General features: G+C 40.7%; 2 protein-coding genes and 1 non-coding gene across 4 annotated transcripts; all 3 read right to left on the reverse strand.

Annotated features, from left to right (window-relative positions):
- Positions 1-369: 369 nt before the first annotated feature.
- Positions 370-441, reverse strand: trnaa-cgc (transfer RNA alanine (anticodon CGC)). The gene has a single exon. It is a non-coding gene; the product is annotated as a tRNA-Ala (tRNA).
- Positions 442-747: 306 nt separating this feature from the next.
- Positions 748-4,599, reverse strand: LOC146714955 (uncharacterized). 2 transcript variants are annotated; one of them, XM_085451316.1, is made up of 4 exons: positions 4,421-4,599; positions 3,930-4,029; positions 3,448-3,608; positions 748-1,941 (listed from the first exon to the last, which is right to left on the reverse strand). In XM_085451316.1, the coding sequence occupies exon 4, from the start codon at positions 1,937-1,939 to the stop codon at positions 1,316-1,318; it is 624 nt and encodes a 207-aa protein (XP_085307442.1). In that variant the 5' UTR covers positions 1,940-1,941; positions 3,448-3,608; positions 3,930-4,029; positions 4,421-4,599; the 3' UTR covers positions 748-1,315. The 2 variants fall into 2 exon arrangements, with proteins under 2 accessions (XP_085307442.1, XP_085307443.1); XM_085451317.1 differs by having other exon boundaries at positions 3,926-4,029.
- A 2,511-nt stretch (positions 4,600-7,110) lies between these two features.
- On the reverse strand, positions 7,111-17,848 carry coro1b (coronin, actin binding protein, 1B). The gene is made up of 12 exons (XM_085451318.1): positions 17,729-17,848; positions 17,449-17,599; positions 15,433-15,638; positions 15,115-15,237; positions 13,351-13,480; positions 10,004-10,185; positions 9,774-9,893; positions 9,534-9,638; positions 9,284-9,429; positions 9,089-9,146; positions 8,666-9,004; positions 7,111-8,577 (listed from the first exon to the last, which is right to left on the reverse strand). Exons 3-12 carry the CDS (start codon positions 15,634-15,636, stop codon positions 8,455-8,457), a joined length of 1,530 nt encoding a protein of 509 aa, XP_085307444.1. The 5' UTR covers positions 15,637-15,638; positions 17,449-17,599; positions 17,729-17,848; the 3' UTR covers positions 7,111-8,454.
- Positions 17,849-17,876: the final 28 nt, after the last annotated feature.

A 17,876-nucleotide genomic window follows, 5' to 3' on the forward strand; every position in this document is an offset into this window, starting at 1 on the left:
TAATAAATTTTCGGAACACTAAGTTTGGAGTTAGCTTTACTTATTGGCTCATCCAAAATGCCTCCATCGACCAGCTCTCACTTAACTATCAGGTACTGGACGGGTGAAAATAAATCTTTGAGGCTCGCGTGTATGAACACCCCCACGCCTCCAAGGCATCCACCGTCCAATCACATTCGAGCACGGGCTGCTTTGGGCCAATCGCAAACCTACCTCACCTCGCGCACACATTGAGGTGACGGTGTTTGCTATATAGTTATGCCGTATTGCTTTAAAAATTTTTACCTCTTCTTCTGTGACTTCTGTGACAATATTGCACTTTATAACATTTACAACTTATACGGAAATAAAAGTTGAAAAAAAAATCTTTGGAGATGCCGGGGATTGAACCCGGGACCTCATACATGCGAAGCATGCGCTCTACCACTGAGCTACATCCCCATTGGCTGAATGATCAACAAGGAGAGGATTTATCTGTAACTCATGGCTGTACCGCTATTGTGGCTGATTTTGGTGTAATTACGACTTTAATATTGAAAGTTATATTGTTATTCATATGTATTCGCTCCGGTTAATGCATACAACAGGAAACTTGTGGCGTACCGCTAGCATGTTTTTTCTCTAAAACCCTAAAAACATAAAACACGGAAGAATTTTAGCTTCGTCATGCTATGATCACGTTATGTACACATGCTTCCGCTGATAGCATTACTGCATGTTTTATATATTTTTAAAGTATACAATTCATTCGTATTTTCAGTATGTGGTTTATTAAATTTTCAACCATTTACACACCATATAAAATGTATGTTGACTTAAAGTTTGATCGGTTACATTCACTTGTTTTCAATAAAACAAATAACGCATTATTTTGTTCTCACTATATTTAATTACTACTCTTTTTTTTATTTCTACAAACGGCATAAAGAACAACAAAAAACAGAGCAGAAAACACTAAAAAAAGTTTCCAGTTTTCAATTTCTTATGTAGATTAAAATAAACATTTAAAGCAAAAAAGTATAGACAGGTATTGGTTTTTTTTACACTTTACAGTTACAATCTAGAGTACCCCTGTATGTTTATATAACTGCTTTATTCATCAAAAAAATTTGACCAGAGGAAAGCAAGGTCAGTGAGGTCATGAAAGTTTAAAGCTCTTTGGGTTTAATGGGTGGGTGCATGTATCTTTTATTTTATTTTATTTTTTTAGACTAATAGAAGGAATTTGCAGTGGGGAGACATTTAGGGGATGAAGCTGATGTTTGTGAAATCCTGATTTGGCAGTTTCCTCAGTCTTATTCATTATTTCTGATTCTCACAACGCCGTCACGTCACCTTTACCCTCACCACCTTCTTCAGACCAGATCGCACTTCCAGAGAACTGCTTTAGATCTATCAGCAATCCCGGCCCTCCACTTGCCTCAGCTTTACTCTGCTCTTCTCCCACTTTCTCCTCCTTTTCTTCACTTTTATCTTCCGTCTCTCCCTCTGGCTCAGACTCATCGTTAAGTTTGGTTTGCTCTCCTGCCTCTGAACTCCCAATACTTGAGTCATCATTTGAAGTATTACTTTCTTTCTCCTTAGCATTACCAGTGTCGTTGTCCTCCTCCTCTTCATCTCCCTCTGTGTCACTCTCCTGACTACCACCACTATCCACCTGTTCTTCTTCATCTTGGACTTCCTGCATTTCCTCCCCTTCCTCTTCTTCATCACTTCCAGGCCACAGCTGGACCCCAAGACGTGCCCCCACAGCTAACGCTGCACTTCTCGCCTGGTCCCTGAGACCTCCTTCCTTGTAGACAATGCGTCGGACTGTATATTCCCCTTCAGCCTCCCTGTTCAGCTTCTTGTACAGTACAAAGAGCACAACAAGGAGGAATAATAGGATGAACAAAAGGCCCAGCACCAATGGAGTGCTGTTTTGTTCAGAATCCCCCATCCCTGAAGGAAGGACAGAGAAGAGGTTCAGAATTAGTATGAACACACATGGGGAATCAGTTCATTTTCATAAATGTTTTGGTGATGTAGGATTTCAGAAAACACATGTTTACATTCTTGCCGAGTTAGATTAGAAAAATGACATTTTACATCATTCTCGTTTCATTTAATTGAAGCCTGAAATCTGATAGAGTAGCGAAATACGAAGGGTGCAGTACAAGGAAATCAGTCACAGGTGGACACAAGGGGCAAAGCTGATGTATAAATTCCTATATGATTTTTTTTCTTCATAAAACCCATTAGGCATTTGAAGATAACTCTCTTTCAAGCAAGCCTTGCCTCTTTGAATGATCTTAATGTGAAATCATATGCATTCAACCAATAACTTGCCAACAGGGTGTGAGGTGTGATATATATTTATCTGGATTTGTATGTGAGCATTAAAATGTGTCTGTGGGTGGAGCTTTCAGTGGAAAGACTGCTCGGTCTAGCAGGAGCAAACCGTGGTCAAGTACTAACTAACCTTGTCCCTTTCATAGTCTAGCTTGTTTCGTTAAATGAGAGACCCATTGTAACGGATAGCTGCGCATTAATCACCTCACAGTAAGCAAGTTCTGGGTCTGGGCAGAACTGCTTGTCAGGTTAGCTGGTGGTTTAAAGTTGGATGAACATGTGTCATTGCAATTATTTCATTTTACAAAGGCGCTCCGAAGACATTTTTTAACTCATAAATTTGACTCTCTTATAGTCAAAAAGAGTCAAACCTGTGAACTTTATCCACCAGTTGAAATTCTGCAGTGAAACGGCTGAAAATGATGATCAAATTGCATAAATTAGAAATTTTCAAAATTCTAGAGTGACAAACACGCAATTTTTGGCACTTATATCCACTTTTGAAAGTTTGTTTCAGTCGTTTGCTGCATTACAGTTTGCTTTGGTCCCAAGAACACCAGCTAAGAATCATTCTGACACAACAAACTAAATCTGACAGTTGCGTTGTGGTGCAAATTAAAAAAAGAAATAGCAAGCAAGCAAGATTTACAGCTGCTTTAGGCCTTTTTTCAAACACAAAAGCTGTGTGTTTTTTTTTCTAACACTGCTTAGCAAAGCTAACTGTCTGCATCATCTTCATATTTCTACATATGACAGCAATATGATTTTTTTTTTTTTATCAAACTCTTGGCAAGAAAGTCATTAACACTGTTTATCACACACACACACAAAACAAGCACTTCTAAAAATAGGTACATTTTTAGCTTTAAGAGCAGCTTTCACTGTTTATTTTAGCAAGGGTGTGCCTTATCACTTAAAACAATGCAGTGTGTGCACTTGAGGGAACACAAAAGCAGAAAGCTGTTTCTCTCTTTGCACTTTTAAACAATGGAAACTGAGAGTCTGCCACAGACTTTGTGTAGGGCTTCTGAACTCATTGTCAGTCCACTTTTAACTCGTTGCAATGACACAAATCTGACTTTGCTACAATTAAATGTAATTAAAAATGTGCATTACCTCCTTAGGAAGAAGTTACAGTTGAATTAAAGAAAAAAAATTCCTGGATGGTTTGGAGTCTCAGTTACAGGCTGAACTTTACAGTCACAAACTCCTGGTGCTTTCAAAGCAGCTGTGAACTTGTCATCAGGAGATCCATTGGTGAATTTTATACTCAGGATCTAAACATGAAATTAAAAAAGAGGTAAATTGACAAAGTTAAGGCATGCACAACACTGCACAAAAACGGCAGTGGTACTACTGAAATGACCTATCATCTGAACAGCAAGTGCACAATATTGCACGATTTATGATGAAGCATCACTAATTGTAGCTTTCTAAATCGAGAGGAAACATTGATGCATTGCTCAGCGTTAACCTGAAACTTTTTCTCCATATACAAATGTGTTCTTTGCACATTAAAATTTAGAAAGTTTTTTTTAAAATCAATCTTTACCAAAACATAACACAGGCTCACAGGTTATAGTTATATACATACTCACACTGGAGATGTTACAGGAAGTCTGCCCTTGTTAAACTCTAAATTGTGTTCACTAGGATGACAGGAAGCTTTGCAGACCGCTCAGAGCGTTTGCTGGTTTCCTGTCAAAATGATAATTGAACAGCATCAGTCAGCCCGCCATGGGTGGAAACTTTTTCACTCGGAGTTCATCAGACCGAGAGCCGACATCAACTATTGCAAAATTAATCAAGAACTAAAGCAGGTCCACTTACAAAGAGCAATTAAAGCCAAAATGGATCAGAATAACTGATCTAAGTTGCAAATTATTGCCTGAGGTGCTGTAATTGTACCTCAAATGTAGCTTAGCATAGATTAAATAAATGCTTCAAGTACTTCAAAATCCAAAGTATTAAAAATCACAACAGGGGAAAAGCAGACAAAGCAGTTTCAGTGTAAAAGATGTGCGCAGCAAAAATGAGCTTAAGAGAAAAACAGGAAGGACATTTTTTTTAAAAAACCCGAAAAACTTACCAAAGTTGTGAGTGAGAGATACTGTTTGTGTTGCTGGAGAGCGAAGAATGGCAAAGAGGCTGACTTGTGTCATTTAGGGTGTGTTAGAACGAGTGCGTAGAAAAAGAAGAAGAAGAAAAAAAGTGAGAGAGAGAGACAGCAGGGGGGTGATGCATGACATGTGATGCAGAAAGTGCTCGCTGAAGCCCTCCGAGGAGGTGGTGAGAGCAGAGATTAAAGAGAGACTTTGACGGGGTGTGGTGATGAGCACAGATAAGGAAACACACAATTATTTATGGAAAGAGGAAGGTGCAAATTTGAATTTGTTCCTTGCGAGGTTGACAAGTCACTTGGAAACTGCAGGTGTGAAGTCTGTGAAGTACACGTGCAGAACATGCATGTCTCATTACTTGTTGCACAGGTCTGTGAATGAACTTATATATATAGTTTTCTTTTTTTTTTCAGTTGGAAGTTTGTTAATTTGGTTTGGTTTTGCTTTATTGGACATATAAACCAACAAAACAAGTCTGGTGGTGTACATGAACCCGAAGGCAGCCTAAGAGCTAAACCCTGATCTATATTTCTTTTTAATCAACCCCCAAACGAAGGACTTAATTACATATTACAACAGTGATATCTGAACCTATCAAAAGAGTGCATCATGTTCAAAAAGCTGTGCTGAATATGAAACCACTTTGCCACATCCTGTTTTTGCTCCACCAGCCTGCCTTCCACAGCCCCTACACCCAACAAAGACAGCTAAACCAAATCTGTACAGTAATACTGCACTGTACTACACTCTAAAGCCAGCCTACATCTGTTTCCTATTTCACTTTTCTATTATCTTTCTATCTTATTATGCACCTGATATTTTTTGGCCGTTAACCCTGAAAATCCATATCTATACAACTCTAATCATAACTCTGTTGTTTTGGGTTTTTTGAGGGGGAGGTTAAGCACTCTTGTGTTGTTTACATAATTCAGTGATCTACTGTTCTAACCTTGGGTTATTAACACTTTGAGCTGTTGTGTTTCAGAATGGTACTAAAGCTCCACATTGTTACTTTTACGCTGACTTGAGAGGAGGAACTGGGTGGCCTCTTTTTAGGCTTTTGCATGGTTGATTGGGTTTGATTTTCATTCTAAAAAGATCACAGGTTGTTCTGTTATTCTTTTTATTGTTGTTATAAGCCTTTCTAACAAGCCTCCAGCTGCTTTCTAGTACAAATCAGATAAAATGGCCTTTGCTGGGTGTGAGGAATTTTAATTGATCTGACGAGCAGTCAAGTACAACACGTTAAACTGTTTTGTTTGTGTTTTGTGCATCTGCTTAAATGCACAAAGCAGCAGGCGATGGCACGGTTACCAAACCCAAATACCATAGTCTCTTGGCCATTTATTAGGTACACGTCGCTAATACTGGATTGGATCCCCTTTTTGCATTGCGAACTGCTTTAATTCTTCATGGCACATATTCATCAAGGTGCTGGAAACATTCCTCACAGATTTTGGTCCTTGATGTTCATCTTGTGTCAGGGGTGGATCTAGAGAAACCTTCTTAGGATGGCATGAAAATCAAATGGGGTGGCAAAAACACACACACACACACACACACACACACACACACACACACACACACACACACACACACACACGTGTTACATATGGTTAAAATGATTCAAATGGATGAAGTATACACACCATGGGGTGGCTCATTCACAAACACAAGTCTAACTTAAGTTTCACACATAAAATCTGAAATGACTATGGTGTTGATTTAAAATGTGCTTTGGCACATCACTTGCTACTGACAACAAGAAAAAAAGCCGGTCTGTGCTATGGGTTGAACCATTTGTAAACAGTGGGTGGGAGGGGGGTAACACTATGCAATATATTCAGTTTTAGAATGTGTATTTCAGGGTTAACTGTAGCTAGGCTCAAAGTGTTAATGCTGTCTTATTTTAATAAACAACACTGTCATATGCAAAACTAGGGTGGCACTTAGGGTGGCAAGGGATCAGTTTAGGGTGGAACATGCCACCTTGAAACCTTTGAGAACACATCTCAAAGGTGTTCTGTTGAATTGAGATTTAAAGACTGTGGAAGCCATCTGAGTACACTGAACTCACTGTCATGTTCAAGAAACCAGTCTGAGGTCATTTGAGCTTTGTGAAATAGTGCGTTATCCCACTAGGGATAGTGTACTAGGCAGAAGATGGGTGCACTGTAACAATGCCTGGTTGGTGCTAAGGAACCCAAAGTGTGGTAAGAAAATATCCCACACAGAACTGTTGAAACAAGGGAGCTGTCACGCTGTTTATGCTAAAAGACTAGCATCTGAATGCTGCAGTAGAAATCGAGACTCATAATATCCGGCAACATTTTTCCAGTCTTCTGTCCAACTTTGGTCTGTGTAAGCTGTAAGCCTCAGTTTCCTGTTCTTAGCTGACAGGAAGTGTCACTCAGTGTGGTCTTCTGCTACTATAACCCCCATGTGTTGTGCATTCAGAGACGCTCTCCTGCACACTTTGGTTGCAATGAATAGTAATTTGAGCTACTGTCTGGCCATTCTCCTCTGACATTTTCACCCACAGAACTGCTGCTCACTCAGTATTTTCTCATTTTCAGACCACTCTCTGTTGGTAGAATGTGATCACACATACACACCGTGATCTGACTACTTCATATGAAAAAGGCCAATTCACATAAAGTAAGAATTAATGTTTATTGAACTTTCACAATGTAGTCTGATTAAAACTGCTACTTTTTTTTTTTTTTTTTTTTTTTTACAGTCAATGTTACATCAGTGCATAAAGAAATAAATAAAGTAATAAAGGGGTAGTCTTTATGTGGAATGTACCAATGTTATTCTACATTTGTAAGAAGAACAGATTAATAACAGATCAATGCCTCTAAATGTAAATGTCAAATGTAATAGCAAAAAACACAAAACTACACGAATCTAAAAGTGCTTTTTCATCAACACAAATACAAGCGCAAAAACGTAGAAAAGCCTCCACACTTGAACCTTTTTCTTGCTGCTACCAAATCTGGTCTGCAATCCGGAGTAGATTTGGAACAGTTTAGTCAGACTTAGCTGCACGGTCACTGTAGTGTAAGGTTGAATATTTAAAAGAAGAAAAAAAAGGTTCCCGTCCCATGCCCAGTCTGCAGGTCTTTCATATCATTGGAAGCAACAACTACAAAATGTGACATTTGCTGCTCAGATCCTGATTGGTTCTCGAGTGGTCGTGTGACACTGCGGCATTTCCGCGTGCTTCAAAAAGAAAAGAAAAAAAGAAATTCTGTGTTGTGTTTATGACAGGTTACAGTGTAACATAGTGTTATCTTTACGCTGTTCTCGTCTGACAACATGAGGTACAAAATCACAAGTGTCACCTTCTCACTGATTGCAAACACTACACACAGCTACGAATACACATAAATATTCAGCTACGCTCTCATCGGCCATCATTCACACAGCTCTCGCTGCCGAGGACAGTTAACTTTACACGTGGTGTTCTATTATGGAGTAGTAAAACAAAGCACGAGTCACGCAGTGAGATAACAACCGGGGGTTTGATATGAAATCACAGTTTAGCAGCTTAATCTACCTGATTAAATAGCCCTAATGGTTACATTTGTTAGTGCGTCAGAGAGAAAAACGTACAGGAGGTACTTAATAGCTTTGCTATAGACTGTCAGCCTTCGTTAGCTCCAATATAATCCTTTTCAACACAACTTTGTGCGTCAAATTGAGGCAACTGTGCCGATGCAACTCCTTTAGGGTGCTTCGAAATTAAAGCAAAGATCAAAACTGCATTATATGCTCCGTCACACAGCGGCAACGATATCCTTTACCCAGTTGTCACCCACATATTGTGGTCTTGGAAACAATAGCTGTAAGCTCCTATTTATTCACAATTAGTTGCTGCTCTACACTACATTCTTCAGCCCACACTGCTTAAGGTACTGTTGACTCTAGTAAGGCTATGGTCTATGGATTTAAGGGGGAAAAAAAAAAGCCATCTGAATGTAGTGAATCTTCCGCTTGCTCATACATCCCCATCTTCAATCCGTGCTAGCTGTCTCTCCAGCAACTCAATTCTCTGATTCTGAGCAAGCACGACGGCCCGCAGAGCTTTCATTTCTGCTAACAGCTCGCTCAACACGTCATCCTGAAAGAAGAGAGAGAGAGAGAGAAAAAGCAAGTCAAAAATAGCTTCAAAAAATCTTAAATCAGCATCTCACTTGCTGCTGACCGACCTCTCTCTTTGGCCTATCGCCGTTTCCATCCGTCTCCCTCGTGGCCGCTGTCGGCTGTGGCGTCTCTTCTTCTGTCTCCTTGGCGGCAGAGGTAGGTGTGGACGTGGGAGCTGCTACGTTCCCTGCGGAAGGTGGGACGGCCCCGGTCCCAGAGTCCTGAGAGACGAGCTTGGGCTTGCTTCTGAGAGTGTCTCTGTGTTTGGATGGAGGAGCTGTGTAGCCACCACTCAGGGAGACCAGCAGCGGTGGCGCGTCCTGCCCCGCGATCCACTCGTCAGCCAGGAGGGCTGGCTCCAGGCCGGCTGTGTCTGGGTAAAGGTCTCCCTGGAACAGATCTGACTGGAGAGGAAATATGGAAACTTCATTAGCTATTAAAAAAAAGCAGTTTATAAAGTCCACTTTTAAAGTATGTGTGTGCCTTACCTTTCTTGGTACAGTCATAGAAATGGGTTCCACCTTCCTCTCATGAAGCTTATAAAACCTGCCGAAAAAGCAAGGACAAAGTCCCGTCTGACGTTATTCTGCATTATTCTTTCCCACTTTTAGGAGACTGGTCAGTTCCTGAAGTAGCTGTGTATTGTAGTTTTTACTAGTTACGGGTACGCATACGGTTCTTACCTGGCAATTTCACACTTATTGACATCCACACCTCTTTTACTCTGAAAGCCTGCACCCCTCTGAGGCTCTTTGCTGCTGTATAAGCTGAGGAAGTGAACGTACGGTGATTCATCAGTCACTTCAAAGTATCGGATGGTGCAGTCCCCCTGAAAGCCATGAGATTAACAACAAAAAAACAAAACAATCACGATGATTGACGCTGCATAGAACAAGCTAAATTTCTATTTGCCACATGATGCCAAGGCTTCACCTTCCCACACAGGTAGACCATGTTTGTGTCGGGGTCATAAAAGGGCAGCAGAACTCCATTACTCGTATCCATTTCCTGTATTACCATTGGCTCTGAGAGGTCTTTCTGTAAGATAAAAGCATTTTCACATCACTAGAATGCCTACTTTAACAATCACACATGTTTTTTGTGTCTCAAACCTTTTCCATGTGTAAAATTCAGTTCACCTGCATTATACCACATGTCTAACAAGAAACTTACAGTATCCCACAAAGCCAGCTGCCTCTCGCTCATACGGCTGAAGCCTGTCGTCAGGATTTTTCCATCAGAGAGGAACACGGCTCTCATGGGCCTGGTACCATCATGGACTTTCTCTCTGACCTAGGAAAGCAGTCACAAGCTGATCACTGACGCGTTATACCAGAAATGAGAGCCGAGCCGTGCTCCACGCTTTGCTCACATCTTCACGGACAGCATGAATGTGAAATCACCTTGAGGACGGCGCCTCTTCGCGGATCGATGACTCGGAGGGCTTTGTCCTTGCAGACGGTACATATCGCACTGCCGTCCTTGTTCCAGCTGACATTGTAGATCAAGTCTGGGTGGGCGTCATCAAGCTGGTACACTAGCTCCCCCGTGCCCACGTTCCACACGCAGATCACATTATCACAGCCTACAGAGAGGGAAAGACAACATCCAAGGAAGAGGGTGTGAAGCCTGAAATTGTACAGGGCAAGGATGTGAGGATAAACAGATGCAGATGTTGCCGATGTTCCTATAAATTCATTTGCTTTTCTTGTTCGTCTTGAGAAAGTGACAGGTTATCGGTGCAGGTGTATTATGAATGCATTATGACTAGGGATGGGTACCGGTATCTGGTGCCATCATCTGACATAAACGGTAGTAACCAGACCGAAAAGCAGCACACATTTCGGTGCTTTATTTCCTGAGCTGTGATACACTTCTAGCCAATCATTTTACGTTTCCGAGAATAGTAGGCGGGCCCAGGTACGTACGTTCTTTTAGAGCAGAGCTACAGATTAAAAATGCCCAAGGCGAAGCGGTCAAAAGTCTGGCTGTACTTCACAGCAAAAGATGCAAACTCAGCAGCCTGCAACAAGTGCTTTAAGCTGATACTGTGATACTGTCAAAGGAGGTAACACCTCAAATCTGATGAAACACCTGGTGACGCATAGCGGTTTTTTTAAAAGCCGAGAAATGCGCCGTATTTGATAGCTTGCTGCGAGACCTCACACCGAGCACATCTACTGCGGGTGTGGTGCCTGTTATCGGACCCGGAGCAACAGCCCCCAAAAACCCGAAGAGGAGAGTCCTGGCCCCTAGCCCTGCCAGTGTAGCAGAAATGATGACGGATGATGATGGCAGCAGCAGCCGTTCTTCTCTGCGTGAGTAACTTAACGTTGTTTGTGTGTAATTTACGTTGAGTAGGCTAACCACGTTATTACATTAATGCATGTAAGGTGAACTAGCAAACACCGTCGTAGTTACATGCAGCTGTCTTCTTGTTTGATGGCAGATGCTCCCTTCACCCTGGCCAAAAAGGCTAAAATGACCAAAGAAAAAGTGGGAAACAGCTAAACATGAGAGGTTTTTGGACAAAGTTTGTGTTTTTTCCATTGTTTAAGCACTGCTTCCAGCCAAGAGTGATACCATATATGCCCCATAGCTGCAGAGAAGGCTAACATTGTTATCTTTTTACAAAAAAAACAGCTGAACATGAGAGGTTTTTGGACCAATTTTGTGTTCTCCATTCTTTAAGCACCGGTTCGAGCACCGTTTAAGCACCGGCACCGTTTCAAAAGTACCAGTTTGGCACCGGTATTGGATAAAACCTAAACGATACCCATCTCTAATTATGACACCATATATCAATATATAATAACAACAGGTTAGGGCGATGCTAAATTGAACAACAGTGTGAATGGATGTCTGTCTCTGTGTTAGCCCTGTGACAGATACTACCTACACACACTACCTCAGTATGTCATTAACTTTATCAAAGTAAATATTGGTAAAGTGAACTCGCGGTGAGACAAGCAAAGAAGCAAAGTATTAACTGATCTGACACATTAAAACTGAATAATAATGACAATACACACACAATAGCACAATGCAGTGAACAAATCCCTTTTGCATCTTTAAAGGAATTCCCCGATAGTTTAAAGTTGCTTAATCGAAACACCATCCGTGCCGTTTTCAGCGTATTGTATCACGGCTCGCTCTGTGATTCCAAACTGGGCTTTTCTGCCTTCTCCCTGATATGTTCTGCATCAAGTCTCAACTTCTAATTACATGTGTCGTACATGGAGTGTGTCCTATAAATGGTTGAATCCGTCTTGCTGGTGTAGTTACTTTTCTCCATCAGTGGCAATGTCACAAACAATCACATCATTTCCTGCCTAATTTTGAACAAGTCATTGTTGTTGATCTTTCACATAAAAGATTCATTTATTTGTGTTGTTAGTTTAAAGAAGATGTAGCTAGAGTGGAAAGACGAGTCGATTCCTTGCACTTCAGGCCAATATTTTAATTGAAATGGAGTGAGAGCAGTGGAGCTGTTTGCTGGGAGTCGATCTGTGACATGATGTCAGTACCTCAATATTCTTTTTTGATTCATTCCCCTTTACAGTACAATTAATGATAGCCTGGTAGCAAATATTGATGTTCATTTAAACAAGCAGTTGCACTTAAACATGTTTCCCCTATCAATGTTATTCAACTGATTGAGTCCTTGCAGTGGATCCCAAAAGGAATATGACAAAGTGAACAATTAACAGAGCCACTTCACTGACACGATCAAGAATCAAATAATTATGATAACTGTACACAGATAACATAATACACTGTATTTGATGCTATATCACGATACCAGCAGTTAATGTGAGTGATTTGAAAGTGTTATATAATTGAATACAATTCTAATCTCACTCCATTATGGAAATTTAGCACAGTATAACTGTGTTGTTGTGTTGCCTTTCTCCTCGCTAACGCTAACTTATACTGAGGAGCAACAACGCCTGCAGAGCTGCTTAAAAAAGCTGGTGGTAAAATAATGCAGCGTGAACAATATGCACTCTTCTCAGTATGCATTAACATAAGTGGGCAGCTTACATTCTTACACTGCCATGAGGATCCCGCAGGCCAAACATTACTTTATGTGCTTGTGCGTATAGTAGTGCCTCCTTTGCGTAGGCTACATTTCCAATGGAAACCAGCTCTGGCAGCTTTTCAGCAAAGTGTAATTATTTTTCAGGTTAATCACATGCTGTGAGTTGCCTAGGAGGGAAATCCTACTCCATACTTGTATTATGCAGCAGTATTTGAACTGGCTGTCACTGAACACCAACATAGTAAGACAGGAGCTGCTCCTCAACTCTCACTGTTTACAAATGGACGGGTGTATGTCACTTTCATCTGGATAATGAGGAATGTTTAGCACGGGGAAGCTACGCCTCGAGTTTCACTGTCACCATATTTGGAGTTTGTTAAAAGGTAAAATGATCCCTGGATGTTTATTACAAGGCAAAGGTTACCTTAATTCACCATATAAAACTCAAGTACAATACATTTCCAGTGTGCAAACACAAGCCCTTTGTTTTAGTTCACTTTTTTATGGAAATATATGTAAAGCAACATACAAACTACACCAGCCTGCTTCCACAGTGGCGCAGTTTAATGTTTAGACCATGTTCTCTACACAACACACTTAAAAAACACACCAGTCATAGCCAGTTATCACTGTTATTTTCCACAGATGTGAACCATGTTTGGTTATAGGAGAACAATGGGAGCACTACAATGCTACAGATGGTCCTACCTGCAGTTAGGAGGATATTGAAGGCAGTTGGGTGCCAAGCCAGGAGTCCCACTCGTTTACTGTGTCCCTCAAGGGTCACAGTGGCATCAGTCATTGGACTTGTGAGCCCACCATCTGGGATCTGCCACACCTTCAACATAAAGCAGACATATATATGTGTGTCGTATAATTTTTACAGTTTTCCTGACATATTATTAACCTTACTGCTATCAGAGCCTTCATTCCCCTCACCATCTCCCTCCTAAACAGTTGAACTGTCACACTGCTAGACAGCAACAGCAATTTATGCACACTCTGTGGTATCATTTCTGCAATCCTGCATTTTCTGTATATAAGATTTAGATTGGTTATTTTATTGCCAGTTTATACATATATGTATGTGTATATATAGACAGACAGACAGATAGATTAGTGCTGTCAGCGTTAATCTCGTTAAAATGACTGTAACGTCACAACCGCAATAACGTGGCAAATCTCTGTTAGCGAGTGCATTGGGCTGCATGGCGCTAACACGTTAACAATCTAGCCGTGCTAACGTGTTGACGCCATGCAGCCCCACGCACACGGCAATCCGCGCTAACTCGCTAATGTCATTTTAACAAGAATAACGCAGACAGCACTTGGAGTACATCATCATTTCTTCATCCAAATTTACTCAATACCACATTTATTTTTACCTGTTAAATATAAAGCTACAGCCAAGACATGATTGGCTTTGTTTAATAGTAAGGCTGTTAGAAGGAAAAAAACAGCCAGCTAAGCTAGTCCTGCACAATACACCTTTTAAAAGATTAAAAAAAGCTCTGACATTTTAGGAAGTGACCTTTGAAGTAGCTCCATAGCTTAATTTGCTACGTTTGGTCAGAGCTAGCCTAGCTACTACCCAATTATCGATATCAACTAAATATGCATTTAGGTTCTCTTTCAACATTTCAGATTTTTATTAGTTAATATATATTTGTATTTTTTTAAAACAGTATCTATATCCCAGTATAGCTTTTTAGTAGTATCAAAAGTGATTTACTTTCTGTTAAAAAATGGTAAGGTGTGCCTGAAGAAAAGACTATGGGTGCTCGTCAATCATTTATCTGGAATCAGTGACATTCTTTTAACCCCCCTCCTCGCCCAGCCGTGTCTAACAGCTGAGGAATGCCAACTTGTTTCACAGAGACCTCGCCGTAAGTTTACACAGCTGTGATCAGAGAAACAATATTACCTACACCTAAAAAATGCTGCAAACCAAGCACGCACCCCTGGCAGTCGTCTCCTTCAGCTGAACAATCACTGTTTAAAAAAAAAAAAGCTCTGGAATTTCTTGGATGACTTGACAAAGCACCTAAAGTGTTGATCCAGGCTCCAACCTAACCTCAGAAATGACACGACCTCTGTCCCCACACCACACACTACAGGAAACCCTCATATGTTTTGTATTCACACCAGCACTGGCATTATGGACGGACCCAGGGCACCAAAGACCTCTCAACTGAATTCTACTGACATAATTTTACAATTATAAGTAAAATTAAGTCATACAATATGATAAAGAAAGTGTTAAATACACAATGTTAATTATTATAGTAGTTTGAAGCACACTCAAGGTCTGCACCCTGAAGTCTGATGTGTTTTCATTAGCAGCAGAAGAAGGACCAACACAGCTTTAGTGGGTTAAGGTTGTGGCGGGTTTGATGCCTACGGACGTCAGATTACAGATAACTTGACCACAAACCACCAGCACAGAACTTTTACAAGGTTTGAAAATTTTACCTTCACCGTGCAATCTTCTGAGGCACTTGCAATGACATTGTCATCATGAGGACTCCACTGGATGTCCAACACTGGTGCTGCATGACCACAGACTGTGGGACAGGACTGGTCGATTCTTCCACTCTGTAGAGAAAAACAGAGTGTTTCAACCATTAATGCATTATCCAGTCCTGCTAATGGTCTCGTAAGTGTAGAAAGTACTTTAGTCAGGCATGCAGCAGGCTGTTAAAAAGTTGGTGACATAATGCTTTTAGTAGGAGAGTGGAAGAAACATCGATCTACTGTTTATCTGATACTCTGTAATGTAGGAGACTGAACCTTGCTGACTGGAACCACGAGGAAGGCCCCTCCTCCACCCGCTTCAATGATAACAGCAATGAATTTGGGGTTGACTGCACAGAGTGGACTGTCCCACGTCACCCGGGACACTCTGACATCATCGATGCAGTGCTCGGCTTTCCACGCCTGGGCGAAAACATGGCGGAATTTGCTCTGCCTGACCACACCTCGCCGGAAAGACATACCTGAGGAGATTAAGATTACACAGAGGAACAGTTACAATTCAGCAACCTTAAATGGACAGATGCTGCTGAATGACAGTAAATTATTAACTCATCAGCTGAAAAGTAAAAAGCTTCTGTCAGCAAACAGTAATCAAATAAGCAGGATAATTATTAACCAAACAGCCAATAAGCTTGAAAAATAAATTCTGGTTTAATCATTTGGACTGTGAAAAAAAAAGATATTTTCCCCAGTAAAATATGGCTAAAATGAAATATTGTAACCTTTTAAAATGGACTATATCTTATTTAAAATGCATGTTAACTAAAACAAGCAACAATACATGTCTTCTTTATCTACTCAGATCTCCATTTTTCAGTATATTTTATGACGGAAAATAGACCTTGACTGTTACAGGATTTTTAAGAACGATACACATACCGATAATATTATTGGTCCTTGATAAGTTCACGATAGTTTAAAAATATTCTTTTGTATATAGTCAGTAAGTACTTTACCGTTTTTGTGTTTTCACTTCTAGTTAAGCTGTAGAGTGCCCACTGGTGGACAAAATAGGCAACATCAGCACTCATAGCACAGTTGAAGGGTGTTTCTCTCATCTCTTCTTTACTTTTTAAATTTTCATTTATGGCCTGATATAAATGTTGATACTGATATATCAGCAAATATCTGATATCAGCTCTCAGCAATATATAATTAAGCTCCAGTGAAAATAATAAGAATTTGCCATATTTAGGACAATTAAATGGACAATTATAACACCCCACTGTATACCTCCGAAAATATAATGCTGTTATATGCATATTTAATTGTCTGCATATATCATATATATTTTATTCTGTATATATGGTATTTATTTACTGTCATCTGCTTGGCTCTCTTTTTGCACAAATGTGGGACAAGTACTACAACTAATGAATGTGCAATGACAATAAAGTGTTAAAACTTAAAAATAAAGATCCTGTTCTTTTAAGTTGAGTGTCACATAACAAAACAGATTCTTTTTGTTTTTATGAGTTACCAAGAAACACTTAGTTACACTTTCCCACTTGGGATGGGGAAAATATTTGGAATTGCATAGAAATAAAAACTGGCTGAGTATGCATGCTTTATTAAAACTGTAGTCTTAGTCTTTTGAATCCCCAAACTCTGCACTAATGCTGCTAATGTTGCTGTACAGCTGGTTTAGTAAATCCTCACCATCTTCATATGGTCAGTGAAAAAAACAAGCAAACAAAAAGAAGGGGCAGCCAGGACGGGGGACAAATTCTTTCATACTGGGAGCCTGCCCTGAAAAGTACAGTCAGGCTTCAGTGGACAAAAGGGCATGATCCGCCTTGAAACCAAAACATGCCGTGCAGGGAGGAGAAGGGGGTTGGGCAGTCATAGCTGCTGTGAGAGGAGGCAGTAACTCTATATGCCATATACCAATGGTCAAAGCAAACGGCATATCAGCAGGTATGAAGCCTACAGAGGGCTCCAGCGTGAGGATAAAACCGCCCCAAATCCAGTTCGCTGGATTCCACTACGTCCAGTCTGCGTTTAAACCTGTGTTATTAAACAGCGCGATCTTACTGCACGATAATGTTCATTTCTATATATACCCATTTAGTAAATATGCTGCATCCTTGCACCATTTCTCTATGTGTTCCCATTGTCTGCTCACAATAGGAGGTGAGGAGACAGCAGTTGTTTTTTTCTTCTTTTTTTGCAAAGAAACAAATGCAGACATGAGCAACAAAGGACCCGTTTTAGATAGTCCCACAATGACACATCTCGCGTTATTATTTTCCAGTCCAAAAGCGCACATACCTGCGGTTTTTGAGAGACCTCTCTTAATTGGAAGAAGGATCACCAAAGACTCGGGCGTGACAAGAAGAGGCCAATAAAATAATCCGCCGCCAACAGCAGTAACTTAATCCTCTCCTGTGTCCAGACAAGCGTTCACGTAGATTGCGCAGACCTATAACAAAAACGTGCTCATTAGAGGGGGGCAAATCCGATTTATTTATTTATTTATTAACCCAATTCTCAGCTGTCTTCTCGTTAGTTTGCTAGGAATTGCGCCTGTCTGCTGTGGCAGAGGTCTAACCTGACAGAGCATGTCCCGCGCTCATAAAGCCACGCTAAAAAGAGCCCGGCTGCCGGTGATGGTGGAGGGAGAGATGCGGACACCGCTTGTCCCCGTCTCCCTTTACAAACGACTGTTTTGAAGAGAAGGGTCTGGCTGCAGCCACTGT

The sequence above is a fragment of the Copadichromis virginalis genome, linkage group LG3 (genome assembly GCF_057382275.1).
Source record: "Copadichromis virginalis isolate Kocher_CV1m ecotype Utaka linkage group LG3, C_Virginalis_male_GT1.1, whole genome shotgun sequence".
NCBI classification, from domain to species: Eukaryota; Metazoa; Chordata; class Actinopteri; order Cichliformes; family Cichlidae; genus Copadichromis; species Copadichromis virginalis.

Coding starts and splice junctions, on each gene's coding strand:
- LOC146714955 (XM_085451316.1), bottom strand. CDS start 1,939: ATGGGGGATTCTGAACAAAACAGCACTCCATTGGTGCTGGGCCTTTTG.
- coro1b (XM_085451318.1), bottom strand. CDS start 15,636: ATGTCTTTCCGGCGAGGTGTGGTCAGGCAGAGCAAATTCCGCCATGTT. Junction 15,238..15,432: donor TCGTGGTTCCAGTCAGCAAG/GTTCAGTCTCCT, acceptor TTTTCTCTACAG/AGTGGAAGAATCGACCAGTC. Junction 9,005..9,088: donor CTATGACTGTACCAAGAAAG/GTAAGGCACACA, acceptor TTTCCTCTCCAG/TCAGATCTGTTCCAGGGAGA.